Source organism: Scophthalmus maximus, chromosome 1 (genome assembly GCF_022379125.1).
Source record: "Scophthalmus maximus strain ysfricsl-2021 chromosome 1, ASM2237912v1, whole genome shotgun sequence".
Lineage (NCBI taxonomy): Eukaryota > Metazoa > Chordata > Actinopteri > Pleuronectiformes > Scophthalmidae > Scophthalmus > Scophthalmus maximus.
The window spans coordinates 450,001-469,974 of NC_061515.1; the positions used below are offsets into that span (position 1 = coordinate 450,001).

General features: G+C 44.7%; 1 protein-coding gene across 4 annotated transcripts in view; it reads right to left on the minus strand.

The window, feature by feature from the left end:
- The window catches only part of cdk14 (cyclin-dependent kinase 14), a 96,579-nt gene that overhangs the window by 65,486 nt on the left and 11,119 nt on the right, over positions 1-19,974 (minus strand). The window contains exons 1-2 of one of the 4 annotated variants that reach the window (XM_035626566.2): positions 8,047-8,196; positions 70-315 (exon numbers count right to left, since the gene is read on the minus strand). In XM_035626566.2, the coding sequence (XP_035482459.1) occupies positions 70-300 (231 nt within the window). In that variant the 5' untranslated portion in view covers positions 301-315; positions 8,047-8,196. Of the gene's footprint in view, positions 1-69; positions 316-7,964; positions 8,197-19,974 lie in introns of those variants that run through there. The other 3 variants (XM_035626575.2, XM_035626582.2, XM_035626555.2) reach the window with 3 other exon arrangements.

Consider the following 19,974-nt stretch of genomic DNA (forward strand, 5'->3'; position numbering starts at 1 on the left):
ATGGGCCGCTGGATTTGTGACACACACACACACACACACACACACACACACACACACACGTGTACTTACGGAGCTGGGGCTGGAGTGCCGGCGCAGTTTGGGCGACTCCTTGCCGGCGGACGAGCCCTTGGCGTTGATGCAGGCATTGTTCTCGGAGTGGACCCTCTTCACCTGACTGGCGGGCTTCTCGAACGGGTCGAAGCCGCTCTGCGTGCGCTGCACTCTCACCTTCTTGTCCTCAGGGATGGTGTCCAGGGGCTTGATGACCGAGTCCGTTCCCTGGCAGCTGCGTGTGGACATCTTTGTGACACATATCTGAGAGAAAGAAGGAGGAAAGAATATTTCAAAAAAAGATTAGCAGCGTTCATCTAAAACCCCGTCTCCTCCGTGTGTCATCGCTCGCCTCCCTGCAGAGCATCGCTGACACCTCTCCGCTCGGACCAGGCTTCTTTATCTCCATCTTTCTTTTCTCTGATAAAAACAACTTGGCTCTGCTGCGCACACACACACACACACACACACACACACACACACACACACACACACACACACACACCAGGGAGAGAGCTGCTTCCTGTGAACTGCGCATTCACAAACTTCCAGCCTTTCTCTGACACACATCTCGTGGGCCCAGTCTTACGTGGTGTCTCCCTCGAGGCCGCCGGGGGAACAAACAGCCCTTCGCTCTGCACACACACACTCCACATCGCGTCTGCGGCACAAAGCCCCTCAGCAGCCGCTCCTCCGCCGTGGCCTGTGAATGCTTGAACACAAAAGACGCAGGCGGCATGACATGTTTTGCCACGGCTCCTTTCGGGGATTAAATATTCAGGGCCCGGGCTCCCCTGCAGGAAGAACTTCTAATTACCCTGATACACGAGGAGGAGTCACCTTGCACAGTTTGCCGGCTTGTTATTTAACTCGGGGCCGGGTCTCGTTTCATCGGACACACGGAGCGGCTCCCACAACACAAGGCGCCCGTCTGCACGTGTCACCAATGTGTTGTTTCTATTTCTGGGGATATAAAACTGTCCAATTCAAACCATCAACTTTAAAAACAAAAACCTGACAGGTGCCAGGGGACAATAACACCCTGTACAATACTAGACCGGATCACTACATGAGGAGACACAGAGCAACTCTAGCATATTCATTTCTGTACTACTATACGTAGGAGGAACCGGTCAGTCCAGTCCAATATGATGATGAAGATGATGATGATGACGATGATGACAACGTTTACTCTGGAAATATCAGTCTTAACGTATGAAGACTGACACTTTTCTGAAAAATCCCACTCCCATTGATTATCTTACAACTTTCTATTAAGTGAATCAATGTGTCAAAGTGTTTGAGCTCAGTGTATTTCTTTACAAGTATACATTATATATATCATATCATATATAGTACTCAAGTACTATAATCAAGTCCAGTTCTTACTTCCGTTTTGTAATTTCTGTTTCATTCTACCTCACACTTCTACTCCACTACATTTAATTGTACATGTTGGACACTAGTTGGTCTGCTGATGATATATTACCATAAAATCGATATTATATATATTATAAGCTTTTAAAATCTGACATTGTTACATATAAAAGATCTCAACAGTGTGTAAATAGTGAGAAACAAAGCTCACACGTTATCTAGGTCAGTGATGATGACTGGTGGACACAATGTAGAACCGACAGGGGTCATTCTGTACATTTTGCCGATGATCCTTTTTGTATTTTTACTCATGTCAAATGAAACCTTCCGCTCCTTTACCCTGATGTAGATGTGAATATCCTGCGTCTGCCAGCACGTGATAGTCACGTGTCGTCAGCTGTAAATGATTCAACTCAGCCGTGTCCACGAGCATCCTGCTCCGGGTCAGGTTTCCTTTAGAAAGTGCTCATCTCATCGTCTCATTTATATATTTACATTCATTTTATTTTGTATCCAGCTGCAGGAAGTAGAAATGATCATATGGGCTTGTTGTGTTCTCATCGACAGCCTCTGTGCTGTATTCAGAACACGACACCTCGCTCCAAGCTTCATTGTTGCTCTTCATGAGTTTCTCGGTTACACGCGTGTGAACGAACACACGCTCCCCTGTGAAGACCACGCCCCCTCGTGTCTCACAGAGCTTCATGAAGAAGTGCAGCTTTACCTCCGCACACACCAAAGAGCAAAGGAACCAGAAAACATTCGCATTTAAGGAGCTGATATCAGAGATATATATTTATATATATATAATTGTATTATTATAAACTACTTGGACCGATTAATCGATTATCAAAATAGTTGGGGATTAATTTAGCAGTCGATAACTAATCGCAGCTCTACCTTTCATTAACCCCTCACGACCTGGGTCATAACGACAAGGACAACTGAATTGAATTAAACATCTATATATATATATATATAATGTTAAAAATAATAAATAAGACTGCAGTGTATCCTGTGCACCGGTTATTGGAAGGTCAACATGGTTAGTGAAGGATGTGGTGCCCCGCGACATCTGGTTTCCTCCGTAGCCAGGATGGGAACGCCCCCCGTGGAGACAGCGGAGAGGCAATTACACCATATCGATCCTGGAGGAAGGACAACGTCTTTAATCACCGCGTCTCCCACCAACACCGGGTCTATCACCGTGATCCACAGTATCTGTAATTTATTCTGCGCTGCTGCAGTGACCCCGTTGCCTCGCGGGTTATCATCAGGGATTAATCTTCTCTTACGAGTTGTCATTCATTAATGGAGGAGGAGGGAGACAGTAACAGTAACAAAGTGGGCAGGGCCCAGGCTAATGCAACCACATGTCCAGAGAAGTAGTTACTGATGACATTAGCTTTGAAGGATGACAAGAGATCACAGAGGCCGTAAAAGACCAATCCACCGTAGAGAGCTCTACTAACTCAAGACCATCGGCCATGTTGACTACGACCCGCGGAGTGACGGAGCAGAGGAATCAGCTTCTCCTGGCTCGTCTTCCTGGGCTCAAAGAACGACAGTGAGACGATACACGAGGAAAGAATAATGCTGCACCCCCCCATCACACCACACTGTCTGGAGCCTTTGTCTCAGTGTTCTTCTACACACAGATGAAGCTGTGTGTATATGTCTGCTCTAAAAATAGCACGTGCCTCCTCAAACACAGCAGCGTTGTGCGACGCTTCGGTCGGGACAACTCCGACAGCGATGGACGGGGTGAACATGAGAACGGCCTGATATGACAACTGACTCACAGTTTAACAGACGAGATGCTGGAGCCTGAACTACGACGCAAGTTCAACATGAACCTAAAAGTGCCACTGAGCAAGGCACCAAACTCCCCAACGCCTGCACATAGACAACACTTCCCATACCTTTGCGTTTAGGGTTTGGAACTTATTGTGATGACAAATTGTTTCTCCACACAAGTACACGTGAATATGATTGATCAATTTGTGAGATTTCATTCATTTCCTAGGTTATTTAGAGAGGAAACAACTTCTTGGCAGTACCTACTCTCTCATATACTTGAGTTCTGTTGGACTCCTGTCAAAAGCCAATGTGACTTCTCTCTGCAAGTCATTCTCGTTAGGTGAACCAGCCAAACAAAATATCTATTTGCATTTTGTCATTTCGCTGCTGTGACGTAATGCTGATGGATGGATAGATAGATGGATGATGATGAAAGTCTTATTATTCTGGATACAAACGAGGGGAACCAAGCAGGGAGCAGCATCCCTGGGCTTCTAAATGGTTGGAGGGATGATAGATGAATAGATGGATGGACGGATAGATGGATGGATGGATGGATGGATGGATGGAGGATGGATGGATGGATGGATGGATAGATGGATAGATGGACGGATAGATGGATGGATGGATGATGGATGCATGGATAGATGGATGGATAGATGGATGGATGGAGAGATGGATGGATGGATAGATGGATGGATGGATGGTTGGATGGATAGATGGATGGAGGGATGGATGGATGGATAGATGATAGATGGATGGATAAATGGATGATAGATAGATAGCTGATAGATAAATAGCTTATAGATAGATAGATAGATAGATAGATAGATAGAGGAACTGCAGTTTATAGGACTTTCACACTTGCTTCAACATTAAGCCACAATATCATCTCCATTTTTCATGGATCCCTAATGAATTGACATCCTGTGGGGTGGAGGTGAAGGTCTATAGTATATCACTGCATTGTGTTTAGATATGACTGTTAGTTCCTTTTACACAAGTAGACATTAAATTCCCTCCTGCCAGGGCTACTGGCAACTCTTGAGGATCTAAGTGGTGAAATCAAAGTTTACAGATTCAAATTGAGCCCTATTATTATACTGTATCACCGTGAAACCACAGGCTGCTGTTTCGCAGGTTTCACAAACACTATTCTATCAATTTATCAATTTATCACTGCGTCACAGTAATAACTTGGCTAATTCTGAGGTTTCTGAGGTCCAGCCGAGTTGTTGGAGGGAGGGGAAATGTTCGGTCAAACCTTCCAGCTCCTCATCAGAACAACCGGACACTGCTTTTGATTGAGATGCTAGGGAATAAAACCCCCCCAAAAAAACAGGCATTTAAATGATTAAACTGGCCGGTTTCCCAGCAAACTCCGACTTCAGGGTCGGACACAGTCACTCAGGAGAAAACCGTGGCCAGACTTCACCCCACAGACTTCTCTTTTCACCACCCGTGCTCATCTTCGACACTCTACTGTCACGTACAGTGAGGCCTGAGCCAGGAGCACAAAAATACTGTGAAAGTACTTTACCAAGTAGAACTTTTCATTCTGCTGTAATGCAGAAGTGCTGGTGGCAATGTTCTTGTGTCTTCTCCCATAAGATGAATCCTACTCTAAGGACTCATTACAAATAAGATTATTGATTCCTTTTGGCATAGCGACCAGTACAGGTACAGAAAAGTCAAATACTACATTTTTGGTTTTGTTTGACCCCTCTCTTTGGTAACTGCTCACACATTTCAAACTGTTTTCAAAGGCTGTGCTCAACGTAGAAGTCCACACGACTCATACACTGGCCTTCATGTGTAAAAGTGATGGAGGGAAGGGATGGTTTTCTTTTAAAGGTCATGTGATCTTGTAGCAGTCACGGCAGCTCTACAAATGAGCTAAATGCTAACAAATGTTCCCCTTCTTTGTCTCGCGTATTAACATGTTAACATTAGCACCGAACACAAAGGACAGACGCAGCTGAAGGTAAAGTCATTAGTTTTGCAGTTTGAGGAAAGGTCACAGGAACACCACAGTCAAGGGGTTTCATCCTCTGAGGACCATGAATGTCAGAGACAAAACGTAATCACAACTCACCGAAATGTTGTTGAGATATTTCCGTCTGTGACCAAACGGAAGACCAGTTGACGGGGCTACCGAGGGAGCAATGGCACGACCGTAGCTAATAATTAAAACATATCATGAACACGAGGAGTCATCGTGAAATCAGCATCACAAAGACTGTATGTGGATTTCATGTGTAATTGGCCACTTCTGATTCATTTACACGAGAGCCACTTGAGCAAACACCTTCGTTTTGAAGCCACTTCATGTGAATTACATCACCCCCCCCCCCCCCCCCCCCCCCCCCCCAACTCAATCTGTGGGGGATAGCCTCTGAATGAAAGCATTGCTGACAGAGGCCTGTACAGTATGCAGGTCTTGCACAAGAGCGATCCCACCAGAAGTCATGCACGAGCAGCGCTGAGGCTCACAATGTAGTTGATGTACAGATATTTGTCAGTAACCTCAACACGAAATGAATAAAACACGCCTTCAGATGGTTCATAACATGAAGGACATGATAAAAACTAAGTGGTGGTTCAAAGTGCCGAGCAAGAAAACCATTTGCTTTCAGCTATTTCCTGCTTGTCCACAGCCTCGCAGATCCAGTCGACACCCCAGGGCTCAGGTTTCACGATGTGGTAATACTCTGGAAAACATCCACTGGGTCGTCTGAGCCCGGAGGCCTGGAATCCAGCGATGGGTGGTATTTGGACGAGTGGCTCCTGTGACCTGTTTGGATAAACTTCTCTCAGGTCCTTGGAACCTGTGACAAGCGGCTGTAAATAGATGAAAAGGCCATTTTCAAACATCAAGAAAGGGACAAGAGATGTCCGACCCCAATCTTAATATTGACACGATCTAAACCAGAGCTTCCCACTCTGTAGATGAAGACATGTTGTAGCGCCCGCTGCAAACTAAATACCGTCACTGGTTCTTCCAGTATAGATGCAGGTAAGTTTCTGAAAATGGTTCCTGGACTTTTGGACAAAGCTCTAGCAGTCCAAACAGGTCCGTTGAACATTGTTGCCTCTGTTTTTTGATGCATATTAAGTGTTATTAAGCATGTAAAGTTGTCTTTTGGTGCTGATATCTGTACTGGCTGATATAACTTTTTGGGGGCAGATGCCAATATCGATATTAGCGAGTACAAGGTTTCCGATACCGATACATTGGCCACTGTATTTTAATCTGTCAGTGATTCCTTTTCATTATCAAACCTTTATGAGAAATGTAATTGAGACATAAATAAACATAATTGCAAATATTTTTCTGCATTGTTTATTCTGTACGATAAAAGATTTCATATCGTCAAACATAAGCGCTGACAGTGATATATGTCTGTAGTAGGGTTTTTTTTTGGGGGGGGGGATTATCTATAGTAAAAAGGTAAAACATGCTGAAACTCGGTGAACATCGTCCCCATGCCTCGCTGCTTCACAAGCTCAAATTTGGTATCATGCAAACTGTTTTGGCAACAGGGAGACGTCCAAATGTTCCAGTGTCTGCAGATTCAGAAGATGATCCTGAAGAGATTGAACATAGGCCCTGCCCATTTTGCACGATAAGATAAATCAAGAATGTGCCCTTGCTAGACAAAATTCCTCTCCTCCATCTTTCATCCGAGCTTGACGGAACTTAGTAACATGAGATGTTTGGGCAGAACGGAACAACACGACTGTCTTCCAGAGGAGAACGTCTCCCAGTCTCTCGGTCTTATTTGTACTATTCATGGTGTCAGGCCTCCAGGAGGAGGCGGGGACAGCAGACCTGCAGACTTGTTGTCCCGCCTCCAGTGCATGACAACAGGTACAAACATGGCGGAAGTGGTCGCACGACACTTTGCACAACCTTGTTCCATTGAAGTTCACTGAACGACTTGAGGCTATAAGAACTGTAACTTCTCAGTTGTACAGCACGTTTAAGAAAATCTGCCCCACATGAATACTTACTGAGGCTTGCCAAGCTACGATGGTAGCCCCCCGTAAAACATAAGGACATGTCTGTCGTAGCAAATAAAAATAAGCAGCTTCGACAAAACAGAACAGTGTCTCCACTTGTTTCTTGTCATTCATTGAAGCAACCTTGGAGTTTGAAGCTCAACATCCTCCGTGGCTCCTCCTTCACACTTAAGACTTGGCCCGTGTTTCCCGACATCACTTATCCTCTGAAACACATGACACCCTGACGCTCCACTCCTCCTGTTTCAGCCCTCCTTCCTTGTTCCTTTCCTGTCACACTGGCCTGCTCGCTCTTCCCAAGGAGCTGCTGCATACGACCTGCAGAAAGACTCGCTGCCCGTCAAACACAAACGGAGCCACGGATGTGAAATGGCCTTTTTCAACCGTCTCTCCACCGCGTCTTCCCCATAGTAGCCACACTCCCAGAACAGACCCCCCCCCACCTCCCCCATTGAGACTCAGGTGCCATCCACTACGAATGCTAGCATGAGACCTCATCATCACACTCGACATCCCCCAAAATAAAAACCACCACAACAGAGACACTCGCACAAACACATAACTGCAAACCATATCTGACATACGCTGACATGTCTGCACATCGCCTCGTACAGTAAGAGAGTGTGTGTGTGTGTGTGTGTGTGTGTGTAGTACTATCCATGCTCAACCACACACACACACACACACACACACACACACACACACACACTCACGGAAGCAATGCATCCAGAGGAAGAGGAGTCATGACAGGGGATGCAGAATGAAGACGAGCACCGGTCTCAGTCTCCCTCTTACCTTCCGGGAGGAAACGGCTCACCTGGATGTCTCTAAAGAGCAGATACAGAAAAGCATTCAAGCCCTCGCTCTCGCTCTCGCCCTGCAAACCAGCTCAAAACATCCCTCTCTCTCCCCCTCTCTCTCTTTTCCGCTCCCTTTGCGAGCTGGAAATGATGAGATTGTACTATAAGCAGGGGGGGGGGGCGGAGGGTGAAATCTGAGGGGCGGAGGGTATTAGGAGAGCAGTGTTGTTTCTGGCCGACAGCCCTGAGAGACTGTGAACCCGTGGCTCGTGAGGGGACAAGGGAGGAGGAGGGCAGTGAGGGGGGTAGATGCCTGTGAGGGACATCCTGGAGGAGCCCCCCCCTCACACGGATGGAGTGGTACAGCCCAGAGGAGTTTGAGGAAGCAAACGGTGTCTGCAGCAGTGATGGCGAACAGATGGATGTGTGTGAATCTGAGCTGAGTGAAGACGAGCGAGGTGGAAAATCTCTGCTTCTCGCCAAACATTCACTATTGCTTTGTGATATTGATATATTGATATCTTCCTGATGTATTCAGTTAACCCTCCTCGGCATCCAAAAGCTGCTTTAGCAGATTTACTCCAGATTCCCGGGCGGCTCCAAAAAAAAATCCATAATATACCTGCACAATTTGATTTACAGCAAATATATACTGCAGAAACAGAATCATAAAAATGTTCCATATACAAGACAACTTCGGATGGGCGCATGAATATAAGGTCTCACGCCACAATATTCAAACAACTACAGGTCAGAGTACAGTACATACAAGAGCTTTATTATATATACATGTGTGTGTGTGTGTGTGGGAGGGGGGTAGTACATACAAAAGCTTTATTATTTATGTGTGTGTGTGTGTGTGTGTGTGTGTGTGTGGGGGGGGGCTCATGCAACAATCTGTCACCACGGTAATGATTTGTGGCCGACCTTTTAAATTTAATCATAACCAGCAAAATATTAAAGCGGCGAGTGTCTTCAGGTGAAAGTGGATGTGCTCACAGGCTGCGAGGATCTGATCTGTTCATGATGTAAGAGATGAGAAGCACCTTCCGTTTCCCACTCACAGATTAAAGCAAGCGGCCACAATCTACTCGTGACATGTACGGTACAATGTTACTGTACTTACAGTAAATTAACTTAACACATTCACATCAACTGCACTGATTTTCTTTCACAGCATCCCAGAGACTGAAGCCTGTTTAATTCATATTCCATGAGACACATAATCACTCACAGAGGATCTTCCTACAGAATCTGCTGCTATGATACCCACTGGGGTTGTACTTTGAATATGGTGTTTGTCCATCCATCAATCAATCAATCAATCAACAGCATTCCAAAAACAATGTAATCTTAAATAAAAAACGGCTCTGTCTTCTACAGAATTATTATCATCTGGAACATGTGCATGAATAACGAAACACATAACGGGTTCACCTGCTTGAAATCCACTTTATCTTGTCACACGTGATTTGATTAGAATATACTAATTATTGATTATCGTCCATCAGAGACCTGCGTGTACTCGGTAGCAGGACTTGTGGTTAGCGAGGTTTAACATCAGGTTTAACCCTTCTGACCCTGGGTAAGATCACCATGGCAACGCTCGCTGAACGCACACGCGTAGGAGAGCAACGCCTACACTTACCAATCAGTTCTCCTGGTAATCATGGCATCGCCATTGGTGATTTTTTTTTTTATGAGTGACCCTCATGAGGACCAGTTCCTCAGTCGCTGCAGTGATGTCAAAGCTGTTTCATGTCGTATTCCAACATCATCCTACAGTTGAGTCAAGCCCTAAAACCTTACAGCTACAGTGTGTAATATTTAGAAGAACTTATTCAGAAGTTGAATATATTGTCCATGACTCTGTTGCTCAGGTGGTTGCGGTTTGACACTTTACCTCCAGATGTTGCCAGAAAATTTTAAAAATGACACGGAGGCTTTAAAGACGGGGTATCGATCCGGTATTCTCAGGAGTATCAGAGACATTTTCGATACTAGAATCGGAATAGGAACATCTCTTCTTTTAAATGTAGAAGGCTGCATGAGACTGCAGCAGAAGACGTGTCACAGTCATTGTTAACATTAATGTATGTTTAACACCTGCATGATTCTGTTTCCTCAATTCATCAGCACTTTCACTCCTGTCTCCCAAATCACTCGTTCACACTACGAAATACAAATCATCGGATTGGAAGAGACTTTTCCTTTGTTCACATTCTCAGCCCCCCCCCCCCCCCCCACACACACACACACACACCGTTCTTCCCTCTTTCTTTTTGTCGTGGATGACCTTGACTGACGGGCTTGTTGCTAGAGAAACCGCCACCGTGGCCATTGTGTTCCGATGAGGCAGGAAGGTGTGAAATCCACAATAAGATGCTCAGATTGGATCTGAGCAAGAGTTGATTTTCTAAGCCACAGCAGACAATGATCAGTTAAAACCATAACACACACACGAACGCACACACACACACACACACACACACACACACACACACACTTGCACGCACACGGAGGCGAACAAGCACACACACAGATTAAATGTGTGCAAGCGTGAAAAAGAATAGTGGGGGAAAACCTGTAGGTCATTCATTATTCAATGTTACACACAATTCGCTCTGCTTGCAGATGGATGCAGGAGCAGACACACACAGACACACACACACACACACACACACACACACACACACACACATTCTGTCTACAGGCCACTGGGCTGAGTGGGGGATCCATCATGGGGTGAGAGGTGAGACAGGCCATAGACCCTGGATGTATGACGAGCACAGAATGGGAGAATGGAAGACGGACAGGTGGTACTGTACATACAGAGGCAGGCCCAGATATGTAATAATGGAAGGAAAAATATGTGCCTGTCAAGAATGCATTTACACAACAATCTACTATATCACTGCCAAACCCACAGACAATGGCTTGTATCGGTGTAGAGTAAGGAGGGCTGTCAGATTCTATGATCCTCAAATATACAGTACTGTAGGACCTAAGTAAATGCAAACATGTGTCAGTGTGGGGGTGTGTCAGCATGAATACACTGTGCCATCAGAGCCCAACTCATCCCAATGAAACACCGCCTCTGATCGACACCTAATCACCAGCATCGTGTCGGATGTGGAGTGAATATGATTACAGCTATAGAGCCTGAGCGCTGTGGATTTTTGGGGGCTGATACAGATATTAGTTCAACTTTCATATCCCCATATATTGGCATAAATATATACATATATATTTTAAATTCCTAAGATGTAACTATCAGACCCAAGGGCACGACCACACATCTGTCATTGACCCACTTCTTTGCGCCTGTCATCTGGGTGTGCGTGACAATCTGTCACAAGTTATTGACTGAAGGTTAAACGTGGATCACATGTGAGTGAGAGACAGTTTCCTTAAAGGACCATTCCACCCTGCTAGTTTAGCATATTGTAAAATTGATCATCTCAACATGTAATTATATAAATGTGACTATCATTTTTCACTGAACTCTTGTTTGCTTGATCATTTTTTACTTATGAGTGTTTTTATTTTTACTAAAAACGTGTTTTACATTGTGTTCTATTTCCTTATTAATGGGGACTTCCTAAAGTTTAAATATTTTGTCAGTACTTTTATTGTTCACACAAAATTGCAAATACTTCAAATTTGTTAACGTGAGGTGGTTTCACCATAAGTGTGTGATTTTTTCTAACCTTTAAAGAAAAGTTTGAATAAAAATGTTCATAATAGAACCATTTTGTATGCGTTTTAAGTATTTTAGTATCATTGTGTTATAACAAGAAAGATTGCAGGTTCTTTACCTGTCATACCGCTGAGCTGCCTCTAACAATTGCTTAGTGACAAATCTGTCAGAGTTTATAATATCAATTTTGGAGCATGTCAGATTGCGTAATGAGGAAAAGATGCAAGTCTGCAGCCGGTTGCACACGTGTCGTCGTCTGGCCTCATCCATCTCTGTCCACTGTCCTCTAACGAAACACCCACAGACATGTTCTTCTTGTTCCTCTCACGACTTTCATCCACTTTCACCATGAGAAAATGTGTATTTTTCTTTCACGAGTCGTGAATATAACCACGGTATCACAGGCGATTTGTGTGCAGCGACATCAACCTCAGAACAGGATTCATTCAACTGAGTCACATGACCACAGATGCCAACCCCTGGTCCACATCCGTGACCTGCAATGAGGGAGGAATTCCTCTGACCGGGATTTATGCCACTTTTATCGTAGACGGTCAGATTCAGCCCATGGGTGGATTATAATAATAATAATAATAATAATTCTTAAAATACCAAGCAAATAACTTTTTTTTCATTCATTATTCCAATATGTAATTCTATTTTACGGATTGAAGCTTGAAATCTGATAGCACACTCTGTTCTACATGCATAATGACAATTATTGACTTTCTTTGTTGCTAAAACTGCTTATTCTCATCGTGATATTGATTTGATAATCCTGGATTAGGTTGTCTTCATTCAATGAGGAAGTGGGTGAAGTGTCTTGACCAAGGACACAACGGCACGCGGAAATCAAGCTGCCGAACTTCGGCGTTAGCGGACGACCGACTCGACCTCCTGAGCCACAGCCGCCCCGTTCGCAGTCCACTCTTATTATGCAACGAAGGCAAAAATAATAAAGAGAGTTACTTAAAACTGATATGATGCACTGTGACTGTGGGAAACCTCCAACATGCACTGGAGCAACATTTTCTGTCTTTTTCATAAGCATAAACTGGCTATGAAAAATGAAGCCTTACTAAAAATCTGTCAAATAGCAGCTTTGATTGCAAGATCACGTTTTAGTGCCGTATGAACAGAATTTTCTAATTTGGCAAATGTCGGATCAGACTTCACCAAACGATTTAACAACACACAGGAAACCAGCAGAATGATGTTTTGAATGTTGTGAGTTTAAAAAGGACCAATATACTGTAGCCCAACATGTACAGTAGGTCATCGGTCAGAACTCCCAGTTTGCAACAACTCTGCCCAAATATTCACAAGCCAGCTGGACCTTGATTATTGCTGCTTGCTTTTGCTGCTATAGAGCCCTATTGTTAATATTATTGTTATTATTAATATTTGTCTTTTAGCGTGAGATGGAATGAGCTCGAAACTGGAAACCTTGCCCTGTAAACGGAAATGATTCATGATGCTTGCGCTTTCAAAGAAATATGAGACCGATGGACCAGATGGCAGCGCTGCACTTAGGGTCCAAAAATTCAATTTCGGAGACCAAACCCCGACACACACACCGTCCAAGTCCAAGCTCACAGAGAGCACACTTCATCCGGTGTACAGTCTGAATCTGGTAGGACAAGTGTAACCAAGACGAGCAGATTTCTCATAACCACCTGATAGAATCCCAAAATGCATCTGTATTCAAGAAGCCAGATATGATCAGAAAGGCAAATGAATAAAAAGTAAAAACTAGCAATCTCATTAACCACAGATAAACTGCTCTGGCACTGTATTTATAACCTGACGCATCACCTGCTCCACTCACTAGAGTTTATACTGTAGTGAAAACGATCCAACTCTGAACACAATGACAAATGAATGTTACATAACTTCAATGAAGTAATATGAAAATTACACATATAGAAAACATTATGTGACTGTGGAAAAAGTACAGTACTTACTTTACAACAAAAGCAAATGTGAATGAAAAATTCACAAGATTCAAAAAACATCAGGTGGAATGAAACGTACGACACGGGGGGGGGGGATCTGACGATCTTGTATCGGGATCGATATTAATTTGGCATATGATCTGATTTTCAGAGGAATTGATCCGATCACAGGGAAGTTTCTGCGACGCTCGGGAGAACGAGGATACTGTAGTGACTCTAACACAAGACAGTCTGGTTACAGAAAACTGCATGTGTATTCATTAGAACCAACAGATATTCATTTTTTAATGGAGCGAGTAGCAGCGTACTGAGGAAGACGCTGCTCCGATGGCGAGGAGAGTGAACAGTCTGGTTGTACTTCACCAAAAGTAACGGCGGCAACACGAGCGATCTGTCGAAACATTTAGTGAAAGTGAAAGTAAACTCTACGTCTGCTGGTCCAAGTCAAAGACCTCATCTGTTATCTTTTAAATAGATTTTATTTTCATTTGTCCTTTTCTGACATAAGACGCTCACTTTTTTTCTTTTTGTTTGGCTCACTTGTGATTCAGATCATGGATTGTGATTCTTTCCTAAAAGATCGTCATGTGATATTTTGTCCAGATCGCCCACCCCTAGTACGACAGTGGTTACATCACATGACCAGCAGCTGTATCGTACTGTACCGGAGGAAGCTCCGTCTTTAGTCGACGAGGGTCAAGAGAGAGAAAGTGGATACGATTTCAGCTTCAGTTCAAACCTGAACTTTAGAAGTCCTGAGTGAGCGCAGACTAGAGGACGGGGCTCCGCCTCAGGTGACTATTAAAATGAGCTGAAGCACACCTCACGCTTCCTATCTGCACGGTTTAATTGGCTCCACACTCTGCATGGGCAAGGACACGCTGAGTTCAGATTCTTTTAAAGAGAATGTGTAACAGAAAACTATAAAGACAGTTTACTGTACACCGGAGTCTGTCCGACGACACAACAAACTGCCCCCTAGCTCTCCAAGACAAGTGGCCATCGATTGACGAGGACGAATGATGCCACAGAAGCACCACATCCACTTAACGCTGTCCATGACGGAGACGACCCTGAGAGGACGAAGCTGCTGTAGCAGCGCTCCAGCTGTTTATGTGGGTTTCTGAGTCTGAGTCTGTGTGGACACATGTTCAGTGATATTCACACACCCCTGCCATGGCCTCAATACCCCTCACACATCTGTGCACTGTCCTACACCGACTGTCTGCAGTAGAACCGAGGTCCTGCTGATGCCTGTGGCTTCTCTCCAGAAGAGAGCGCGTCCATGTGGCGCCTCCATCACTCTTATCAGTATTAATCATGCTGCAGCGTGGGCTCTAAATTCCCCCGACCACCCCGGGCCCTGCAGATCAATAGAAGAGGAGAATAAAATCACACACACAAAGAAATAAAACGTCTCATTGGAAAAAAATGATTGTCTCGCTATAGCTCAGCGTTGCAATTCATTTAGGACTAATTCAGAAAACCACAGGTTTTTCCTCCTGAGGGGGGACGATCCTTTCGGACAGTCGAAGCGCTCAGTGCAGCTTCGCCGTGAGGGATAAAACTGCAGCTTTGTGTCGCAGACAAGCATCAGAATGCAAATCAGCAGGATGATATGGCACAGGCACATAAAAAAAGAAACAGACGAGGCTGCTGCAGAGTTTCAAGAAGCGAAACCCGTAATCCCCCCAGTCAACATTAAGCACATTGCCGCCCCTTTGGATTAGAAACGCACATTTTTACTGACGCCAAACCGGCACAAAGTGCCTCAGAGGAGCTGTTGAAGTGTGACTTGTTAAAGCCGAGTGGACCTTGGCTTGACTCGCTGTGTGTTTACTGTCTGCTCGTCGGTGCCGTGAATAATGACGCATTGACAATGAGCACAAGACAGGATCGGGTCTCGGCTCGGCTCGGCCAGCAGGTGGCAATGAGACTCCTGAAGGATTGTACATGGAGCTTCTTCACGCTGATGCATCAACACTATGAACATCAAGAGTGAAGGAGTCTTTGACCACCAACCATCTGGTCAATCTTAATCCATACAGTACGACAGAAAGAAACCAGAGGTTTACAAAGGAGCTCGAAGGCAGAACGAGGAGAGAATAATTATATGGTTATAAAACAGGGTAGCTCAAATCAAGTGATCTGATTGGTTCGTAGCCGTGATACAATGAGCATACATAACGGCTATGACGTAAAGTCAAAGTACTATTACCATTAATAAATGAATCAATGAGCTCCGAGTGCTCACCCAACTTCTCCACCCCTATTCAGTACATAACATAATATATGTTATTATTTGGAGCTATTTAAATAATTCAACTAAATGAATAGAATTAAATATTGCCAACCAGGGTTTTCCATAAGGACGTGGAGTAGACAGCCAGTGGGGAAAAATACATTTCCATTGCATCATGTTATTTCTACGACATGATAGAAAGTATCTATGTATCAACAGCAACGTTTCCTTGTGTCAGTGAAAGAAGGAAAATCTGAAAAGCAGTTTGGGTTTAACTGGGATTGTGTTGCTGTTTAAACGCGAAGCGCTGCATCTCAAACAGTTTGTCCGGCCTTGGATCCTCCGGCGCCGGTCGCAGCCTCCTGCAGATAAGCGACAGCCACTGAGGATGAAAGACTTCCTTTGTTGAGGAACCCAGATTCAGCGAGGAGCCTGTCACAAAGCAGCTTTTACCAGTTGTTGGGGATTTTTTTTCTTTGCAGCAGAAGAAGAAAATTAGTGATTGTCATATTGGCCGCCTCACTCTTGTGTGGACTTATTGTGTTGATGTGCACACGACGATTTTCATTTGGGGCAAATGCAAAGTGTTTACTAGTCAGGGTGAGTCGTGTCACGCATGCAGGGACAAAGTAGCACAGTTAAAAGGGAAATTATCTTATCGGCGATGAGATAATTAATAAAAGAACGATACAGATTATCATAAAAATGGTGAATATCGGCGCCGATAATCGCTCGACCCCTTAGTGAGTCTCTGATGGCCCCGCTGGTCTATTCAAGTTTCACCTTCTCTGACTAAAGAGCATGTTGGACCATGAAATGAATGTCGCAAAAATGTATTTAGCTCAAAACTATACTAGCTGCACCTTCAGATTCCAGTGGCACGCGGCGGCGTGTCGATCTGCAACAGAAACATTGTGTTGGATTTAACGAGCTGCCTAATTAGCAGTCCATAGATTCATCTCTCTGCAGTCGTGTCAGCGTGCGCGTGTTGCGGCGCTTATTAAATATTCACACTTTTCTCTGCCGCGTGTGTTCGGTGCATTTCTGGAGTGCAGCGGGTTCGGGGCCATCAACACATATCATCCATGTTTATGCTTGTTGCCTTGATTTAAATGAGGTTTGAATGAGCAGACAGCGTGAGCCCGCACCATCATTCAGGGCTGATTAGATGCTGGGATGTAGGTGCACCAGCTGCTGCTGCATTCCATTTAATCACCGATACCCACATGAGGGCGACGAGCCTCCAGCTCTGCAGCTACACTCACTCCGACAGTCCCCCCCCCCCCCCGTCCATTCTCTGTGCATTATCGTCTCACGTCTTTGGGCGACAAACAATTTATCAATCTCTTTGAATATGGGCACCTCCAAGTCCGAAAACAAATAAATGGTGCATATCAAAGGCCGTCTATTTCTTTGTGCGAAATGTATCAAATATTAATGGTCAATTCAGATTGTGTTCTCCTGTGATTCTCTGTTTTCTCTCTTTGTCGTCTGTCTCCTCTGCTGATCGGCTCACCGGCTGCCGGACCTCGACTTCAGCCTTCACCACATCGTCCAGGCACCGTGACGCTGCAGCTCTTCGTCTTCCCACTTCACCTACAGTATCTGCCTTTGAGTATTCCCATTTGCCTGTTTCCTCAGGTTCAAGATTCAATTTCAGATGAAGAATATCCTTCTAATTGCAAGAGACGGACTAATAGGAAAATGCAGGTCATAGAATACAATAGAATAGAATAGGTCTGCAATGAACGATTATTTTCATTATCGATTAATCTGTCGATTAGTCGTTTGGTCCAGAAAATGTCAGAAAATGCCAATCGTGTTTCCCACAACCCAAAAGACGATGTTTGGTTTGTCGACACACCAGAGATATTCAGTTCACTGTCACAGAGGAGCAAAGGAACCAGAACATATTCACGTGTAAGAAGCTGAAATCACAACATAAAAACTACTTGAACCAATTAATGGATGATCAAAATAGTTGGCGATTAACGATTAACTGTTGCAGCTCTAGAATAGAATCAACCTTTATTGTCTGCGGCTCACCAATAAACGAGCAACAACGTGAAGACAGGCAATCATAAAAACAAGCAACAATGACGGGATGAGTCATAAAAAACACACGACAACATAAAAACACCAGCGGGCAGTTAGTGAAACAGGCACGTACAGTACACAGGGTTGTACTGTACTCAAAAACAGTTCTTATCATATGTGTGGAGTAGAGAATTTGAGAATGAACTCACGGCACTGTTTTACTTGCCGGAGGGTCTGAAGCGCCTCCTCGGAGCTCAAAGGCTACAACTGGGTGAGCAGAGGGTTTGGGAGGTATCTGCCTTCAGAGGCTGTAAAATTCATTGAGCGTATTCTTCTTCTTGAGTGTAATGAACATTAGAGGCCAGCAGGGGTTAAGACATTCCGTCTTACTTTGCCCTAAAAATCTGCAAGGGTAATGAGCAATCCGCATGACTGCAGCTCCAACCCGCTAAACCCACAACATAACCGTCATGGCTGATTCATAGTTATATCCCATCCCATTACCCTTATTATATCTCATTTCTGGGAATTACCTTCCTCTGTCAATTCTGCCGAACAGTCAGAGACGATTTCCTGCAAGTACAACGCCAACGACACTGAACCGGCGAGCATACGGAGGAAGCTCCGCAGCCGTCGGCGTGATGGATGTGACATCACATCCAATGCCATCATCGCCGCAGGGCTTCACGACAAGGGGCCACAGGCCGCCTCCTCGTCTCCATTTACATTTTAATATCTCAGCAGTGTTTAATCCATTAGGTTTACCCCTCAGAGCCGATTAGTGGAGGGTTAATTAAAGATGCGATTAGACCACACAAAATCTATAAAGAGTTGCTATTCCTGGTCGGGGGGCGGGCGGTCGGACAGTTTTGTATTGTGATCGATCTTAAAGCTGTCCTCCTACTAATACCCAGCCAACCCTAATAATGTCCACACCGTATTCACGAAGCAGCAGAATGATTGCTGACTGTCATGTCTCTTTCATGCATGATGCTGAAAAACATTTCAACAGGAGCTGAGAAGTTGTCGCCTAAAGTTGGTGCCCAAACAGGACTGGACATCAGAAGTGTGGCAGTTTTTGGGGATTTGCAGTGAGATTCTACCTTGGAATCACTTGGCCCTTCCAGAGGTGATACATCAGATCTATACAGCCGACTTAGAAGGAAAAATCCTAAATGAACATGAGTGTTTCAGTACAACCTGTATCTGTATCTCACGAGGTCCTGAAACCTCGTTATCATTGAACGACGCATTAGAGAAGTTGATGAAATATGATAAAAGCGTAACGCAATGTTGGATCTCCTCCAGTGGGAAGTGATTTCCCTCCGGCAGAAAAACTTGCCAGTCCAATCACAACCGATTATCTGATAATGGGCGGAGTTTATACCGTGACGCGGAGAGAAGCCACTTTTGTAAACAACCAAGATGGCTGCCGCTGATGAACGAGCATTTGACTAAAAGTACCAGATATTTTCACAAGAAACCCACTGGTTCTCAGACGGCACAGACGTCTTCTCTCTGCTCGGCTCTGTGACATTATCACGTCGCTCAACAGACGTCACGTGATCCGTTGCTCTCACTCGTTGCACGTCTGTCCAGTTGCGTCCGGAGACATTTTGGTCTGCGTCCGTTGGTAACGCCTCTCGGAAATCGTATCGCATTTGAGTATTAGTCTGGCTACGCCAGGTCAGGTTTAAGACTATGTGATATGATAAGTTGGGACCCTGAGGCCGGCGTGAGCGTTGGTAGAAACAATCTTTGTAATAATGTAATGTTACACAGATAGTTCTAATCCTTGGATTCAGTGGGAGGGGAAAAGTTCTACTGAGTAAAATCAAACTGCTCCCCAGTGTGGACCCCCCCCAGAGGGCGGTGGGATTAGTGAGCGAGCGCAGGGAGGGTTTCCCCTCTTTCACTTCTCTTTCAACTCAGCCTCAACCTCAGTTTGGGAGAATTTCTCACTCGAGAATCATGTGCAGATTATCCAGC